The sequence below is a fragment of the Oncorhynchus mykiss genome, chromosome 7 (assembly GCF_057628025.1).
Source record: "Oncorhynchus mykiss isolate SJ-2025 chromosome 7, ASM5762802v1, whole genome shotgun sequence".
In the NCBI taxonomy this organism is placed as follows: Eukaryota; Metazoa; Chordata; class Actinopteri; order Salmoniformes; family Salmonidae; genus Oncorhynchus; species Oncorhynchus mykiss.
Genome location: NC_143028.1, coordinates 62394746 through 62414311, shown reverse-complemented (window position 1 = coordinate 62414311; position 19566 = coordinate 62394746). Strand labels below are relative to the sequence as shown.

General features: G+C 45.2%; 1 protein-coding gene across 1 annotated transcript; it reads right to left on the bottom strand.

The window, feature by feature from the left end:
• Positions 1 to 1505: 1505 nt before the first annotated feature.
• LOC110529007 (prostacyclin synthase) lies at positions 1506 to 17130 on the bottom strand. Its single transcript, XM_036984492.2, has 10 exons — positions 16995 to 17130; positions 14699 to 14822; positions 14245 to 14420; positions 13313 to 13459; positions 12968 to 13095; positions 9508 to 9716; positions 7171 to 7336; positions 6517 to 6698; positions 4942 to 5093; positions 1506 to 3559 (listed from the first exon to the last, which is right to left on the bottom strand). The coding sequence occupies exons 1-10, from the start codon at positions 17063 to 17065 to the stop codon at positions 3409 to 3411; spliced, it is 1506 nt and encodes a 501-aa protein (XP_036840387.1). The 5' UTR covers positions 17066 to 17130; the 3' UTR covers positions 1506 to 3408.
• Between the last annotated feature and the right edge of the window lie 2436 nt (positions 17131 to 19566).

The window sequence follows — 19566 nt, the reverse complement described above, 5'->3', positions numbered from 1 at the left end:
TGGGATAGGGCAGTGTGCAGTGTGGTGGCAATTGCATCATCTGTGGACCTGTTGGAGCGGTATGCAAACTGAAGTGGGTCTAGGGTGGCAGGTAAGGTGGATATGATCCTTGACTAGTCTCTCAAAGCACTTCATGATGACAGAAGTAGTCAATGACAGATAGTCATTTAGTTCAGTTACCTTTGCCTTCTTGGGTACAGAAACAATGGTAGCCATCTTGAAGTATGTGGGGACAGCAGACTGGGATGGGGAACGATTGAATATGTCCGTAAACACACCAGCCAGCTGGTTTGTGCATGCTCTGAGGATGTGGCTAGGGATGCTATCTGGGCCGGCAGCCTTGCGAGGGTTAACAAGTTTAAATGTCTTACTCACATCGGCCACAGAAAAAGAGTGGGGGAGGCCTGCAGTTCTTGTTAGCAGGCCGCATCGGTGTCACTGTATTATCCTTTTCTGTGGCCATCGCTGTAGTAGCTGACGTGTATAGTGTTGAGTCATCCCCATACATAGACACTCTGGCTTTACTCAAAGTCAGTGGCATGTCGTTATGAACATTTTTAAAAAGCAAGGGGTAGCCTAAACAGCTACCCTGGGGAATTCCTGATTCTACCTGGATTGTGTTTGAGAGGCTTCCATTAAAGAACACCCTCTGTGTTCTGTTAGACAAGTAACTCTATCTCCACATTTTAGCAGGGGGTGTAAAGGCATTACACATAAGTTTATCCAGGAGCAGACTATGATCGATAATGTCAAAGCTGCACTGAAGTCTAACAAGACAGCCCCCATAATCATTTTATCACCAATTTCTCTCAGCCAACCATCAGTCATTTGTGTAAGTGCTGTACTTGTTGAGTGTCCTTCCCTGTAAGTGTACTGAAAGTCTGTTATCAATTTGTTTACTGTGAAATCAATTTGTTTACTGTGAAATAGCATTGTATCTGGTCAAACACATCTGGCTTTACTATTCTTGGGTAGCGGAATGACTTCCCTCCATGCCTGAGGGCACACACATTTTCTAGTAGGCTTAAATTGAAGGTGTGGCAAATAGGAGTGGCAATATCATCTGCTATTATCCTCAGTAATTTTCCATCCAGATTGACAGACCCCGGTGGATGTTGATAGACAACAATAATAGTTTCACCTCTTCCGCAGTTACTTTACGGAATTCAAAAGTTCAATTCTTGTCTTTCATAATTTGGTCCGATATACTTGGATGTGTGGTGTCAGCATTTGTTGCTGGCATGTCAACCCTAAGTTTGCTTATCTTTCCAATGAAAAAGTAATAAAGCAGTTGGTAATATCAGTGGGCTTTGTGATGAAGCCATCTGATTCAATGAATGATGGAGCCGAGTTAGCCTTTTTCCCCAAAATGTAATTTAAGGTGCTCCAAAGCGTAATACTATACATCTTTAAATAATTTAACTTTGTTTCATAGTATAGTTTATCTTTATTTAGTTTAGTCACAACTTCTATCACGTTTAGGTAAGACCCAGATGCAGACAGTGTAGAAGTGACGGGTTTATTACAATCACAGGCGAAAGACAGGTCAAGGCAGACAGGGGTCAATCATCCAGAACGGTGGGGTAAGGTACAAAACGGCAGGCAGTCTCAGGGTGGGCAGACTGGTCAAAACTGGGAAGGAATAGAAAACAGGAAACAGGCAGGAGCAGGGAAACAAATGCTGGTAGGTTCTACGAACAAAACTAACTGGCAACAGACAACAGGTATAAATACACAGGGGATAATGGGAAAGATGGGCGACACCTGGAGACAATCACAAAGACAGGTGAAACAGATCAAGGTGTGACAATTTCTTAATTTGCGGTACGTTTGCCAATCAGTTGGGCTGCCAGACTTATTTGCCATACCTTTAGCCTCATCCCTCTCAACCATCCAATTTATCAATTACTCATCAATCCAAGGGGATTTAACAGTATTTACAGTAATTTTCTTAAATGGGTGCATGCTTATTAGTAACTGGAATAAGCAATTTCATAAATGTTTCAAGTGCAGCTTCTGGTTGCTCATCATTACACACCACAGACCAGAAAATATTATTTACATCATCAACATATGAATCACTACAAAACTTATTGCATGACCTCTTATCCACAATATTAGGAACTTTGGTTTTCCTAGATATGGCTATTACATTGTGATCACTACATCCTATGGATTTGGATACTGCTTTCAAGCACATTTCTGTAGCATTAGTAAAGATGTGATCAATACATGTTGATGATTTAATTCCTGTGCTATTTGTAACTACCCTGGTAGGTTGACTGACAATCTGAACCAGGTTGCAGACACTGGTTACAGTTTGACGTTTTTATTGAGTGAGCAGCTTGATGATAGCCATTCAATATTTAAATCACCCAACAAAATATACCTCCCTATTCATATCACATACATTATCAAGCATTTCACACATATTAACCAGATACTGACAGTTATTACTTGGTGATCTATAGCAGCTTCCCACAAGAATGGGATTTAGGTGAGGGAAATTATCCTGTAGCCATATTACTTCAACAGTATTTAACATTAGATCATGTCTAAGCTTTACAGGAATGTGGTTCTGAATATAGACACGGCAACACTGCCTCCGTTGGCATTTCTGTATTTTTGGTAGATGTTGTAACCATGTAGTGCTACCACTGTATCATCAAAGGTCTAAGTGAGTTTCAGAGATAGTCAGAATATGAATGTCATCTGTTACAAGCAAGATCACTTCATGGACCTTGTTTCTTAGGCTACATATGTTAATATGGGCTTTTTTTTAGCAATTTTCTGGGTCGCTTGATTGTTTGTAATGCTTTATTGAGAAGCTTATCAGAAGTAGACTTACTCATGTTATTTACATTGTAGCTGATGGTGCAGGGTGAGCTGCACAAAGTGGTCTTCCTTCTAGGGGACACCGCCTCAGTGATAACAGTGTAACTGGTTTGTAGGCACATGATTACTGCATGCAACAGCTGTAGGATAAACATAAGTATTCGGTGCAATTAGGGGTACATCAATTAAATTACTTACATTGTGTTTGCCAATGCCCCTAGGATCATGTACATTTGATGCTGCATTATGACGACTCATTGTCATAACGGTAGGAAAAGTCATTGTTTCAACACAGCCTTGAAATGCGTGGACAGAGTCCATGAGCCAAGATGATTTGGATGGTTTCCATCATTCCTATAGAGTATCTTCTGTTTCCAGAAGGTGTCAAAGTTATCAATATAAGTGACTCCAGCAGAGCTACAGTAGTCTTTTATCCAGCTGTGTAATGCCAGCAGTCTGCTGAATCCTTTACACCCGCGGCCCAACGATGGTACTGGACCTGAAATAATTGACAGTTTTTTGGAGTCTTTTAAATCTAAAATCAGGATGGTGTGTGGGGTCAGGGGTCATGACCTAGTGCAGAGTCTTGAGTCTGTAGTGGACCTCCAGGTCTCCGTCAGGCTGGAGCATCCCGAAACCATATCGACTAGGGTTGACCGGAGGAACGGTGGCAGTCGGGTCACACAGCTCCAGGTCCAGCCGGGAGAGGACCATGAACGCAAACCTGACAGTCACAGGGAGGGGAGAAGAGCATGAGTTGAGAGAAAAAAATCAGACCTGAATGTATCTTTGAGTACACAGTTGTAGATAGAATGTAATCTGAATGCAGTCTGCCATGTAATACAATATTTGCATATCTCACATATGGTAAAGCCTAGAGATTGCGACCCCATACTGTATGTCTACAACTGTTCTACCACCTGCCTCTTAATCTCACTGTGGATTAGTAGGATTTGACCTTTAAACTACTAATATCTTCCACAGAAAGGCACACACATCAGCAGTTTGTGATCGTCTTCGAGGACCCCTATACGACTGCACATCGATACAGCATAAACTATAGCACTCAAAGCCGTTAATGGCAATTTCAATAATTTACGACAAATTTAAACTCTATAGAGATACAGGTGTAGGAACTTAGTTTGCTAAATTCCTAGTCAGTTTGCTACAGGAAAATAATCCTACAGCAACAGGACAACAATTATTATGTTGATTATAATTAATGGACATATTTGTATGGATTGATAATTTGTTTCTCAAGGGAGAAACAAGTCTGAAATTGCAAAGTGGAAATGACAAACTTCAGAATCCTTTTTAAACCTCAAAAACACTACAAGTAAAAAAATCCTGCATTGCTGGAAAATGTTCCTGCAACAGAGTGATCAAATTAAGATCCTACATCTGTATGTCACGTTCGTCGTATACATAATGAGCTGACCAAGGCTAAGTAGTGAGTAGAGTTCCACATATTTATTAAAGTGAACCCTCAAAAAGCAAAAGACTAAACAAACATTAAATTCATAGCGCACATGACACTAAACCAAAACAATATCCCACAAACGCAGGTGGGAAAAGGACCACACTAAGTATGATCCCCAATTAGAGGCAACGATCATCAGCTGTCTCCAATTGGGAACCATACTCACACCAACATAGAAATTCTAGACTAGAACACCCCCTAGTCACGCTCTGACCTATTGCACTATAGAGAACCCCAAGGGCTCTCTATGGTCAAGGCGTGACGCTGTACCAAACATTTGACAGCTAAGCAGACAGAATGATTAATATAAATAAAGAACTGATCCTGAAAAGTGGATTTGCTTAGTTGTTTTATACAGCACTACACACTACATATACATAGCCTAAGGTACCGATCTTGATGTGGTTGTAAATGCCTCATTAATCATTAATACCTTACTAATGAACTCATTCATTAGGGAAACATCCATCCAAAAAACGTTATGCAATAGCATAACAAACGTGGAGTGGTTTGGATGTACTAAGCTTAGTGTGAGGTAACCTGCCTCCGGATCTGATTGTGCTGTCTTGCCAACTCCTATGGTCATTGTCAATAACAACAGGTGGAGAATGTCATATTATACTCACTGTTTGATGCCACTGACTGCAAAGTGTCTCCCAACACACATGTTCTTGTCTGCACCCCATGGCATGGTGTAATATTTCAGTCTCTCCCCATCCTTATAGAACTTCTTCTTCTCTGTCCCGTCTGCGTTTAGGAAGCGGTCATATTGAAATGTCTGTAAAGCAGAGAAGAAGAAGAGAAGAAAGTATAAAAGATCGGTGAAGAATCCAGCTGCGAACTGGTCCGTTTGTCACAACTTGGGAAAGCTCATGGGAGACGGTGTGGCCACATTACCATAACGCTGTTTATATAATAGCCTCAGATATGAGGTTTACATCTAATTGTTGTATACGATGAATGAGTGAGTATGATACTGTTTGTATAATTGTGTAATATGATTTTAGACTGTTTAATGAAGAAAAATACAATTCCCTTTTGATTTGAACTAAATCAGAGGACCGCCCCTGAGCCCAGTTAGGGTCAGGCCTCCTGGGATAGCCCCTTTTCTGCCATTCTGAATAAAACCCAACTTTGAGAAATGATCAGCAGACCAAGCTTACCTCAATTACGAGATGGCTAAAGGTTGCAGACCATGTTTTTCTCCATTAGGAGGACAAAGGTTGTAAACCATTGCTGAATCTTTGAACCATACCACGTGGTTAAACTCTTAGACTATCGATACCGACAGAATAAGAACAAGTCTTTGATACTAATTACTAGTCTGCAGCTAGGAATTCAGTATCATTGAATGCGAAGAACGACAACCGCTGAAACACCCATTCTATAACAAATGTCACTTTGAACTATCCCCTCTAACCAAGACAGAGAGAGAGAGGGAGGGGAGATGGACAATTCTACGAAAGACACAAACTTTTCACCAGCGATCAATAAATATATATATTGTAAATATATATATTGATTGCAATTGTTCCCGAATGAGTGAGCGTTCATGTGTAAAGGATTAGCATTTCAATTGTTATAATTATCACTCTGTAGTGACTTCTTAGTCGACCCCCACTTCCCCTTTTGTCTAACAAGCCGCCATGACGGTTTAGCCCACTAGGGCAAATTCTCCTATCATTACATTTACCTTGTTTGTTTGTTTGTTTATGCATTTCTGTGAATTACTTAGTTAGTAATAAATAAAAAATGTAAGACAATTGATGTGTGGATGACTCATAGTGCAGATTGGGTTCGTGCAGATAACCAACTATTTACGACGTTTGGAATGAGACTAACATGAGGTAAAGTAAACAATTAATTAATTCGAAGACTAATTGATCAGATAAAATATCTGAAAAGTTATTTTAGGAAATGATAACTTTGTAATCTGAATATTTTTCCTTGGTGCCCCGACTTCCTAGTTAATTAGTTACGTGATTAATCAGTTGATCGCGTAGTAACTAATTACAGAGAGTCTTTGATAAAAACTATCAGTCTTCAGTTAATGATAGTAAAGACACAACATTTAGATTCATTGTATTAACAGGTGGTGGATTAGACTGAATAGTAATGTCAAATACATCTGTATACTGGTATGCTTCCAGTGCTTAGATTATTCTGACATTATTTCAGGTAACCGTATTGTGCTGTATTACCTGTGGGTCGTGGTGTATCTGAGGGTCCATCTGCGGGCTGAGGAAGGGGAACAGACACACCCTGTCCCCCTGTCTGAGGTGGTACTCCTGTCCACTGGCCAGACGAAGGGTCGTGTTCTGGATCACCTCTCTGTTGATGAGGGCAGCAGCAGTCAGACGCAGGGTCTCGCTCAGAACACTGTCTTTGATTGGGGAAAGGTATCATACACATGATGAGAGAGGGTTGGGAGTGTGTGGGAGTGAAGGAGCTCATAATCATTACCTTTGGCCCAGATTGGTTTATAATGTAAAGTAAACTCCAGTGGTAGACAATGACCATAGGAGTTAGCTATAGCACAAACAGACCTGGCACCAGGCTACATAATCATAACACTAGAGGTATTTCCTTCTGGAAAGCTGTGGATACATAAGAAGAGGATAATATCACATAATAACTTCATTAAACCACTGTTAAAAACATATTTATCCATCTTTACTTATTCAGCTCTCTGAATATCTTTCATTTTTTCACTGGTTATCCCCCCCAGTTCAGAGCTGCAGTTCAATATTTTACAGCATGTCTTTGGCTGGCTGGCAGAGCTAGGCAGAGAGCCCTGAGAGCGCTGAGGTGGAAGAGACAGCGAGTGAATAATAGAGGTTGCCTGGGGCTCTTACCAAAAACAGGTGTGCTGTGGTGCTCCAGTGTGTCCAGAAGGTGGTGCTGTAGGGAGCCGTCCTCCTGCAGAGCCAGGCCTCTGAGCTCCTTCTTCACTGCTCTCATGGCCTCAGGGTTGGTGAGCAGGAAGCCCAGCAGCCAGAAGGCAGCAGGCCCAGCGTTACCCTGGAATAAAACACAACACAGACTCAGTCAGTTCAGAAACAGCAGGTGTATTACAGAGCAGAACTTTAAGGTTTGACAAATCCAACACAGCACTTACTCTGAGCCCATCAAAGACAGTGAACCCATTACCAAGCATGATGTTGCAGTTATACTGCAAGGTTAGACAAAGCAGACACATCAGAGTACATACACTGTACTCTTTGAACACACTGCCAGAAGCCTCAAGGAGAAAATGGAAGTGTGTTTGGAGAAATCTACACACGGATGTTCTCTTTCCCCCCCTTTTCTCTGTCTTTTATTCTCTCTTTTAGTCCTTCCTTACATCATGGTACTGTGGCGTTTCGAGCTGTCAGGTCTGTGTAGACCGGGCGGTCAAAGTCTACAGAGGGCTGAGAAGTCTGTCTGAACAGTCAGACGATAATTGCTGTCGGTTCAGGGAACCTCTCTCTTCACCATTTCCTCTCACAGGTCAGGTCTTCACTGATCCAATGACAGCCAGGGTTAATGCAAGGCAAAGACCAGGTCCAGTGGCTCTCTGAGTGACTCACTGGCCTGTCCCATCACAGATCCCATATGATGAACACTAGGCTCCACAAACTGGAATGCTTCATCTCAGTTTACTTTAGGGGGAACAGTAGGAGTCTTACAGTATAAATAGTCAATGAATATGCTGCATGTTTTTACTGACATTTTAGTGTTTTCCTGCAAATCAAGAATACATTAAGATTCAAAAACTTGGAATTCTATTTGAAAATTCACTGGTGTACACAGTAAGACACTTTGTTTCCTCCTCAACTCTTCTGAGTGTGTATTTGTGTACTGGTGTAGTTGTGTTGACAGCAGGGGAGCAGTCGAGTGTGTGATGGACTGAATATGACACTAGCTCAGAGATTCACTGGGCTGTGGAACTGCCTCCACCCCAATCCCCAACAACACATACAGAGCCATAAACATAAAGCTCTCATAACTATGTTGCAATACATTTTTATATTTTGTATCAACATGAGAGCATTTTGGGTGTAAAGCATGTGACGAAGCATCTGCGATGGAAGAGACTGAAATTCAGTCAGTATTGTATTTTACACTGAGGAAGCCTACCTCTTCTCTGTGTGACTGGTCGTGACAGAAACTACAACACACTACCTTCTCCTCACCCTCAGTTCTAATATGTTTCAGTGGTGCTCCTCTTCCTGAAACTGTCTAACTGTGACTGGGCCAGATTCCCAGCAGAACAAACATCAATAAGCAGGATACACTGATGCTAAGAGACAAGCTGCCCTCTCCTATCCCAGCCTGGCAAGGGATTCAAGGTCCACAGAGACAGAGGTACCATCTTGGCCAAGGACTCTCTAGCACTCCCCTGGTCTGAGTAGGCCAACTAGGGCTCCAGTGCTCCAGGCTGAACAGAGCACCAAAAGTGCCAAAGGGAGCAGAGAGGGCCTGGTACTAATGGCACCTGTGCGTCTTTGCTGCTCTGAAACTTATGGTGAGACAAGTGCCAGACAGACAGACAGACAGCACACTAGCTCTCCCATCTGGCCACACAGTGCAACAACAGCTCATTCATCACAACTTGTTGGGACTGGTTTGAGGAAGGAAGCCACAAGGAACCTATTATTAAACCACCTCTGGAGCTCATGAATATAGAGTTGGAGACAACTTCATTGCTGTGATCTATATTGGATTTTGACATCAACATTTACCTCTAAATTGTCCTTAAATTTGCACACTAGGCCTAATTTCTTGATCTCAATTTGAGAACATATTCTGATGCCTCAGATGTATTCTGACACATTTGTCCATTTCTGTTTGAAATTAGACAGGTTGGTTTGTGTGTCCTGCCAACTCTTCTTTTTTCCACAGAGGGCTGTGATCTGTGCTGTTCTGGAACGTGTGGACCCATTGTCTAAGAAAACACATAACTCCAAACAGGTGCCATGGAAACACATTAATGGAAACCTTTTTCACATTCATTACTTCTTACATAATGGCATCATGAGTCAACTGTGCTGACATGGACATTATGAGTCATTGGGAGAGAAAAATCCTGTGAACTCATTCATGCCAGGGCCACTAGTAGCAAAGAAGGCACAGGAAGAGAAGGTGGATTTGGTCATCGGGGTGTGTCAGAACATTGTGTGAAAGGATTAGTCTGTTCTGTCTTCTGTCACCTGGGTGGCCCAGAGCTGAAGCAGCATGGCTCGTCTCTGCATCTCTGTGTCCACTCCTTCCCTCTGTAGATGCCTGAGGTAACTCTGCTGCCAGGAGCTGCTGTCTGACCCATGATCTATGCTCTCTGACCCCTTTCCTCTGCTCAGCCAGGCTGGGGACAGCAGCTCCCACAGTCGCTCCTGGGACAGGCTTGCTGTCCTCTTCTCCTCTATCGACATAGAGAGAGAGACACAGGTTAGAGAGGCCAGATCACACACAGAGAGACAGGCAGACAGATAAACAGGCAGACAGAGAAACTGTAACGATTCTCTTCTTGTGAAGTAGAGGCGGACCAAAGCGCAGCGTGGTGGTTGTTCATTGTAATTTATTGACGACACTATACATGAACAAACTAACGAAAAAACAAGAAACGTGAGAACTCAAAACAGCCCTGTCTGGTGCAAACACAAAAACAGGAACAATCACCCCCAAACACACAGTGAAACCCAGGCTACCTAAATATGGTTCCCAATCAGAGACAATGACGAACACCTGCCTCTGATTGAGAACCATATCAGGCCGAACATAGAACTAGACAAACTAGACATGAAACATAGAATGCCCACTCAGATCACACCCTGACCAACCACAACATAGAAATATACAAAGTAAACTATGGTCAGGGTGTGACAGTACCCCCCCCCCAAGGTGCGGACTCCGGCCGCAAAACCTGAACCTATAGGGGAGGGTCTGGGTGGGCATCTGTCCGCGGAGGCGGCTCTGGCGCTGGACGTGGACCCCACTCCATAATAGTCTTTGTCCACCTCCTTAGCGTCCCTAGATAGGTGACCCTCCTAAGAGACAGCTCGGGACAGAGGGACAGCTGCTCGGGACAGAGGGACAGCTGCTCGGGACAGAGGGACAGCTGCTCGGGACAGAGGGACAGCTGCTCCGGGCGGAGGGGCTGTAGCGGCCCCTGGCTGACTGGCGGCACTGGCGGCCCCTGGCTGACTGGCGGCCCCTGGCTGACTGGCGGCACTGGCGGCCCCTGGCTGACGGGCGGCACTGGCGGCCCCTGGCTGACGGGCGGCACTGGCGGCCCCTGGCTGACGGGCGGCACTGGCGGCCCCTGGCAGACGGGCGGCACTGGCGGCTCCTGGCAGACGGGCGGCACTGGCGGCGCTGGGCAGACGGGCGGCACTGGCGGCGCTGGGCAGACGGGCGGCACTGGCGGCGCTGGGCAGACGGGCGGCACTGGCGGCGCTGGGCAGACGGGCGGCACTGGCGGCGCTGGGCAGACGGGCGGCGCTGGGCAGACGGGCGGCGCTGGGCAGACGGGCGGCGCTGGGCAGACGGGCGGCGCTGGCGGCGCTGGGCAGACGGGCGGCACTGGGCAGACGGGCGGCACTGGCGGCGCTGGGCAGACGGGCGGCGCTGGCGGCGCTGGGCAGACGGGCGGCGCTGGCGGCGCTGGGCAGACGGGCGGCGCTGGGCAGACGGGAAGCTCCGGCAGAGGCGCCGGGCAGACGGGAAGCTCCGGCAGAGGCGCCGGGCAGACGGGAGGCTCCGGCAGAGGCGCCGGGCAGACGGGAGGCTCCGGCAGAGGCGCCGGACAGGCGGGAGGCTCCGGCAGAGGCGCCGGACAGGCGGGAGGCTCCGGCAGAGGCGCCGGACAGGCGGGAGGCTCCGGCAGAGGTGCCTGACAGGCGGGAGGCTCCGGCAGAGGCGCCTGACAGGCGGGAGGCTCCGGCAGAGGCGCCGGACAGGCGGGAGGCGCCGGACAGGCGGGAGGCTCCGGCAGAGGCGCCGGACAGGCGGGAGGCTCCGGCAGAGGCGCCGGACAGGCGGGAGGCTCCGGCAGAGGCGCCGGACAGGCGGGAGGCTCCGGCAGAGGCGCCGGACAGGCGGGAGGCTCCGGCAGAGGCGCCGGACAGGCGGGAGGCTCCGGCAGCGGCGCCGGACAGGCGGGAGGCTCCGGCAGAGGCGCCGGACAGGCGGGAGGCTCCGGCAGAGGCGCCGGACAGACGGGAGGCTCCGGCAGCGCTGGAGAGGAGGAAGGCTCTGGTAGCGCCGGAGAGGCGGGAGACTCCGGCAGCGCTGGAGAGGAGGAAGGCTCTGGACGGATGGGCCGGAGAGACAGCCTGGTACGGGGAGCTGCCACCGGAGGGCTGGGGTGTGGAGGTGGTGACGGATAGACCGGGCCGTGCAGGCGCACTGGAGCTCTTGAGCACCGAGCCTGCCCAACCTTACCCGGTTGAATGGTCCCGGTCGCCCTGCCAGTGCGGCGAGGTGGAATAGCCCGCACTGGGCTATGCAGGCGAACCGGGGACACCGTGCGCAAGGCTGGTGCCATGTAAGCCGGCCCAAGGAGACGCACTGGAGACCAGATGCGTAGAGCCGGCTTCATGGCACTTGGCTCGATGCCCACTCTAGCCCGGCCGATACGCGGAGCTGGAATGTACCGCACCGGGCTGTGCACCCGCACTGGGGACACCGTGCGCTCCACAGCATAACACGGTGCCTGCCCGGTCTCTCTAGCCCACCGGTAACCACAGGAAGTTGGCTCAGGTCTCCTACCTGGCGTAGCCATACTCCCTGTTAGCCCCCCCCCCCAAGAAATTTTTGGGGCTGACTCCCGGGCTTCCATCCACGACGCCGCGCTGCCTCCTCATACCAGCGCCTCTCCGCTTTCGCCGCCTCCCGTTCTTCCTTGGGGCGGTGATACTCTCCTGGCTGAGCCCAAGGTCCTTTACCGTCTAATTCGTCCTCCCATGTCCATACCTCCTCGCGCTGCTCCTGCTGCTGCTTTTTCCTTTGCCCATTACCACACCGCTTGGTCCTGTTGTGGTGGGTGATTCTGTAACGATTCTCTTCTTGTGAAGTAGAGGCGGACCAAAGCGCAGCGTGGTGGTTGTTCATTGTAATTTATTGACGACACTATACATGAACAAACTAACGAAAAAACAAGAAACGTGAGAACTCAAAACAGCCCTGTCTGGTGCAAACACAAAAACAGGAACAATCACCCCCAAACACACAGTGAAACCCAGGCTACCTAAATATGGTTCCCAATCAGAGACAATGACGAACACCTGCCTCTGATTGAGAACCATATCAGGCCGAACATAGAACTAGACAAACTAGACATGAAACATAGAATGCCCACTCAGATCACACCCTGACCAACCACAACATAGAAATATACAAAGTAAACTATGGTCAGGGTGTGACAGAAACAAATAAACACAGATATGTACACAGAGAGACAGACAGGCAGAGAGACAGGCAAACAGAGACAGGTACACAGAGATGACAGGCAGACAGAGAGACAGGAAAACAGAGACAGCTACATAGAAAGACAGGCAGACAGAGAGACAGGTACAGAGAAACAACTGGTGTTTATGAATAGATAAATACTGTATACATATGAGTAATGTATGACTACATATTGTACATTAGATTAAGCTCTATATTATGTACCTTGCTTAAGGGTTGAACGAGCCAGTTTTGTGAGAAGACCATCGAACTTGCGGAACTCTTTGTAGACAGCAGTGAGTTCAGTGACGTTGTTGCTTTTCTCTGTACCAAAGAGTGTGAGATACCCAGCCCTATAAGGACAGAAATAAGTGTAACTCTTGTGTAAGAGTAACTCTTGTGTGTTAGAGTTATGCAATTTGGTCCAGGCATGATACTCTAATTTGACCCTAAATTAACCCCCAGGCCAGTGACCCTGAAACATTTCTGATGTTACCTGAAGAGCAGGATGACTATTAACACATGTACAGTAGCTGGCCAGCACAGACATAATTTATTTCTGGTTTTTACCTGAAGAGCAGGCTGTAACAGAGGCTGAAAAGTCCGTCCTGCCTCCACTCTGCTGGGCTACAGCTCCTCTCCTCTTCTCTTAGCAGGGTCTGGAGGTGGAGGTGCATGCTGCTGCTTAGTCTGGCCAGGCTGGGGCCCTGGAAGTGCCTGGATATGATGGAGAGGACAGATTATTGCTACATGTTAACACAGATGGAATTAGATGAATGTGTATGTAGTCTTCTGGTGGAGATGAATTTCTTATTAGTTAGAATATAAGAAAATAGAAAATAAACTATTGTCCTTGACAGGGAACTGTACATTACGGTGTGAGGTCAGGTGTGTGTGGATAGGTGTGAGATCAGGTGTGAGGTCAGGTGTGTTTGGATAGGTGTGAGATCAGGTGTGAGGTCAGGTGGGTGTGGATAGGTGTGAGGTCAGGTGTGAGGTCAAGTGTGAGGTCAAGTGTGAGATTATGTGTGTGTGGATAGGTCAGGTGTGAGGTCATGGGTGTTTGTGGATAGGTGTGAGGTCAAGTGTGAGGTCATGTATGTGTGGATAGGTGTAAGGTCAGGTGTGAGGTCAAGTGTGAGGTCAAGTGTGAGGTCATGTATGTGTGGATAGGTGTGAGGTCAGGTGTGAGGTCATGTGTGTGTGGATAGGTGTGAGGTCAAGTGTGAGGTCATGTGTGTGTGGATAGGTGTGAGGTCAGGTGTGAGGTCATGTGTGTGTGGATAGGTGTGAGGTCAGGTGTGAGGTCATGTGTGTGTGGATAGGTGTGAGGTCAGGTGTGTGTGGATAGGTGTGAGTTCAGGTGTGAGGTCATGTGTGTGTGGATAGGTTTGAGGTCAGGTGTGAGGTCATGTGTGTGTGGATAGGTGTGAGTTCAGGTGTGAGGTCATGTGTGTGTGGATAGGTGTGAGGCCATTTGCATACAGGTCTAGAACACCTACTGTTCCATCCAGGCCCTCTCTGTGTCTGGGTTGTGATTGGGTAGTCTCAGGTTGAAGATCCTCTGCTTCAGGACCTGGGCATAGCGACTGAAGTCCAGAGAGGCTGTGTCATCGAGGACTGCGTCATAGGAGTTAGGGTCCAGCAGTACGGTGATGTAATGACCACAAACGCGCACCTGGAAGACATTATTTTAAACGTTAAAGTCATGGCATTGTCTATGCACGACTGTCAGAGTCACATTACACATTACAATAGTATTGTTTGTGAAAGCAAAAGCAATGTGAATTGGAGATGCACATAGCACTAGATGCCATAAAGTTGAAAGAAGCGTTTGAAAGTCAAATAACTTCTACAGGTTCACAGCAACCTATGTCACTAACAAAGACAAAGAAAGTGTTGAAGACTGACGAGGTACACAGGTACCTGGTCACAAAAATGTATAGAGAATCTTACCGTAAAAATGTCACCATGTTTTTGTTTCATCCGTGTTAGGAACTTTGCAGCATCTTTTCCAAACTCCAGGGCATGACCCAGCCATGGAATAAAGCCTTTGACTAATGGTGGCTCATTTTTCTTTCTGGGAGAAACAGACATACAGTTGCCAACCAAGATTAACCCTTCACCTCCCACACAAAACCAACTGGTTTCAGAGCTACAGTTAGGGAGATGCCCTAAAGTAGTTGAATGTGTGGGCTCTCCTTGAGCTGTTCTTGTCTATTAATATCCTGTATCATGTCATGTTTTACGTTTTGTGTGGACTGCAGGAAGAGTAGCTGCTGAATTATAGATATCCTAATAAATATCAAAAAAATGACTAACAATAGTACTGCAGTGTAGACATATGACATAGGGTTAACAATGGGTTTTGACTAACCATATAATCGTGGTCTAATGGTCTACGCTGCGTGTTCAACAATGTTGTATAATCAGTGAGACATTTATAACCCTGACATTCTTTTCATGAATTGGGTTCTGTGTAGAAAGTCAATCTCTTTGTAACTGAGGAAGTAAGACATTTGTTACGGTTTTCACAGCAATGTTCAATATTAGGAAGAGAACACGTTTACAATATAACTTAAATATACAGTTGTACTCAGAAGTTGACATACACTTAGGTTGGAGTCATTAAAACTTGTTTTTCAACCACTCCACAAATTTCTTGTTAACAAACTATCGTTTTGGCAAGTCGGCTAGGACATCTACTTTGTGCATGACACAAGTCACTTTTCCAACAATTGTTATCAGACATATTATTTCACTTATAATTCACTGTATCACAATTCCAGTGGGTCAGAAGTGTACATACACTAAGTTGACTGTGCCTTTAAACAGCTTGGGAAATTCCAGAAAATTATGTCATGGTTTTAGAAGCTTCTGATAGAATAATTTACATCATTCGAGTTAATTGGAGGTGAACCTGTGGATGTTTTTCAAGGACTACCTTCAAACTCAGTGTCTCTTTGCTTGACATCATGGGAAAATCTAAATAAATCAGCCAAGACCTCAGAAAAAGAATTGTAGACCTCCACAAGTCTGATTCATCCTTGGGAGAAATTTCCTAACGCCTGAAGGTACCACGTTCATCTGTACAAACAATAGTACGTAGCCGTCATACTAGACATGAACGTACTTTGGTGCGAATAGTGCAAATCAATCCCATAACAACAGCAAAGGACCTTATGAAGATGCTGGAGGAAACAGGTACAAAAGTATCTATATCCACAGTAAAACGAGTCCAATATCGACATAACCTGAAAGGCCGCTCAGCAAGGAAGAAGCCCCTGCTCCAAAACCACCATAAAAAAGCCAGACTACTGTTTGCAACTGCACATGGGGACGAAGATCGTACTATTTGGAGAAATGTCCTCTGGTCTGATGAAACAAAAATAAAACTGTTTGGCCATAATGACCATCATTATGTTTGGAGGAAGAAGGGGGAGGCTTGCAAGCCGAAGAACACCATCCCAAATGTGAAGCACAGGGTTGGCGGCATCATGTTGTGGTGGTGTTTTGATGCAGGAGGGACTGGTGCACTTCACAAAATAGATGGCATCATGAGGGAGGGAAATTACGTGGATATATTGAAGCAACATCTCAAGACATCCGTCAGGAAGTTAAAGCTTGGTCGCAAATGAGTCTTCCAAATGGACAATGTCCCCAAGCATACTTCCAAAGTTGTGACAAAATGGCTTAAGGACAACAAAGTCAAGGTATTGGAGTGGCCATCACAAAGCCCTGACCTCAATCCTATAGAAAATGTGTGGGCAGAACTGAAAAAGCCTGTGCGAGCAACGAGGCCTATAAACCTGGCTCAGTTACACCAGCTCTGTCAGGAGGAATGGGCCACAATTCACCCAACTTACTGTAAGAAGCTTGTGGAAGGCTACCTGAAACGTTTGCCCCAATTTATAGGCCATGCTACCAAATACTAATTGAGTGTATGTAAACTTCTGACCCACTGGGAATGTGATGAAAGAAATAAAAGCTGAAATAAACCATTCTCTCTACTATTATTCTGACATTTCACATTCTTAAAATAAAGTGGTGATCCTAACTGACCTAAGACAGGGAATTTTTACTAGGATTAGATGTCAGGAATTGTGAAACACGGAGTTTAAATGTATTTTGCTAAGGTGTATGTAAACCTCCGACTTCAACTGTATCAAGTTACACTGACAAATTACACCTAAATTATTTTCAATGTTTTGTTTTGCAATCCAAATGTTCAAGAAATATGAAGAACAATTACCTTGTGCGGGAAGAGTAAAGCATGATGAGAGCGAGCAGACCACTGACCATTAAAAGTATAGTCCAAAACATTTTCCCTGTTAAAAAAGAGATTGATAGTGTTATGTGTTCCTCTGGAGATGTGGGCTTTATAGTCAAGTGGCAGCCCTACAGTAGAACAGAGGCGTGGGGTGGAGGTGGGCGGGGTTGGTGACAGGTGTGTGTCATCTTAGTTTCTCTCTGTCAGTGGAGCTCTATCAACATGTTGTCTGCATGACAACAAGGGAACTGAAATGAAAATCCTCCATAAGTATTTCTCAAGAATGATTCAAACATATATATTTGGTCATTCTCTGCAGATGTTCCTAACAGAAAAGTGAATTGTCTTAAACATCTCCTTACTGTTGTGTGTGAAAAAAAGGTCATACTTTATGTTCTAAAATCCCATTTAGTCCTATAATTATAATTGGTACTTGGCAGTTGCTCCTGAACAGAAAAGTACCTAATCTGAATCATCTCTCCTCTGTTGACTTATCCTGTCTCTCTCAACCATCAGAGTAAGAACATTCCATTACAATGAGAGAACCTATATAAAGGGACTCCTCCTCTTCTACTTCTAGAGCTCTTGTAAAGACATGCCTCTCTCTACTCTGCTGTCTACTTTTTCACAAACATCATGTTCAGCAATACATCTTTGCAGCAAGGATTCACACTGCCTTGAGAATGGTTGTGAATATTGTGTGACAGTTTGGCAAATGGCAGTTTATTTTTCCACACATGCTTGATGATTAAGCTGACATTGAACCCACACAAAGCAGAACTTGTGCTATTTCGAGTATGCAATAATGGGGAGAAACACAGGAATCTCACCACTGAATTTTCATTTAAAAATGGTTGAAAGTTCAAATGGGAATACAATATCAGCTATTTTGCTTATTTATTCAACAGATTGAAGTTTTATCCCTGTGCTTCCTAACAGCAGAACCAAATGAACTTGATTGCAGATGAGAATACATTAAAAGTACATGGTGCAAGTGTTCCAAAACATTTGAGATTATGTGCAGATTATCACAGCATTTGTGAAGATTTCCACAGACCTACGTTGTCCTATGATTGCTATCTTGAACATGCATGCTTTATATAATTGCATAAGAAGACATTTAAAGTTATTGTTACCTCAACATGTGGCTATGGATGTGTTACTCATTTTAATGTTGAATGTTAATGTTAATGTTGAATATCCGGTTGTAGCAAACTGGCTCTAACTAAGATCCTACGTATGTATACTCCGAGTCGATACATCACATGAAGGATTTCCCTTTGACCGCGTCCACAAATTGGGGAAAACAACTTCATTGTAGATTTTTTGTTATACAGAAAGAAAAAAACACAAGGAAAAACTGCTGTTGTTCCTCTGTGGAGAAAAGGTACAAAAAAAGACACTCCTCAGTAAAAGGCACATGACAGCCAGCTTGGAGTTTGACAAAAGGCACCTAAAGACTCTCAGACCATGAGAAACAAGATGCTCTGGTCTGATGAAACCAAGATTGAACTCTGTTCTGAATGCCAAGAGTCACACCTGGAGGAAACCTGGCACCATCCCTACCGTGAAGCATAGTGATGGCAGCATCATGCTGTGGGGATTTTTTTCAGCTGCAGGGACTGGGAGACAAAGATGAGCGGAGCAAAGAACAGAGATCCTTGATTAAAACCTGCTCCAGAGCGCTCAGTACCTCAGACTGGGGTGAAGGTTCACCTTCCAACAGGACAACAACCCTAAGCACAACCAAGACAACACAGGAGTGGCTTCGGGACGAGTCTCTGAATGTCCTTGAGTGGCCCAGCCAGAGCCCAGACTTGAACCCGATCGAACATCTCTGGAGAGACCTGAAAATAGCTTTGCAGCAACGCTCCCCATCGCTACCTTGTCTCATAACATTTCGTATTATTCTGTACGTAAATCTAAGACATTCCATTTAGTATCATATGTTACGTTTGGTATGGTTACATAAGGCAAAATCAAAAGTAGGGTGGTTGGTCGGGTGGATGATTGGGTTTGCAACTTTTCAACTACTTACTACTTTTTATCTATTTTGCAACTACTTAGCATGTTAGCTAACCCTTCCTCTAACCCTACCCTAACCTTAACCCTAACCTAACTCCTAAACTTAACCCTAACCCTAACCCCTACCATAGCTAAAGTTAGCAAGCTAGCTAACGTTAGCACCTAGCTAGAATTCGTAACACATCATATCTTTGAAAATTTGTAACGTACAGTACGTTTTGCAAATTCGTAACATATTGGACATTTGCAAACTTGCAATACAGTGCCTTGCGAAAGTATTCGGCCCCCTTGAGCTTTGCGACCTTTTGCCACATTTCAGGCTTCAAACATAAAGATATAAAACTGTATTTTTTTGTGAAGAATCAACAACAAGTGGGACACAATCATGAAGTGGAACGACATTTATTGGATATTTCAAACTTTTTTAACAAATCAAAAACTGAAAAATTGGGCGTGCTAAATTATTCAGCCCCCTTAAGTTAATACTTTGTAGCACCACCTTTTGCTGTGATTACAGCTGTAAGTCACT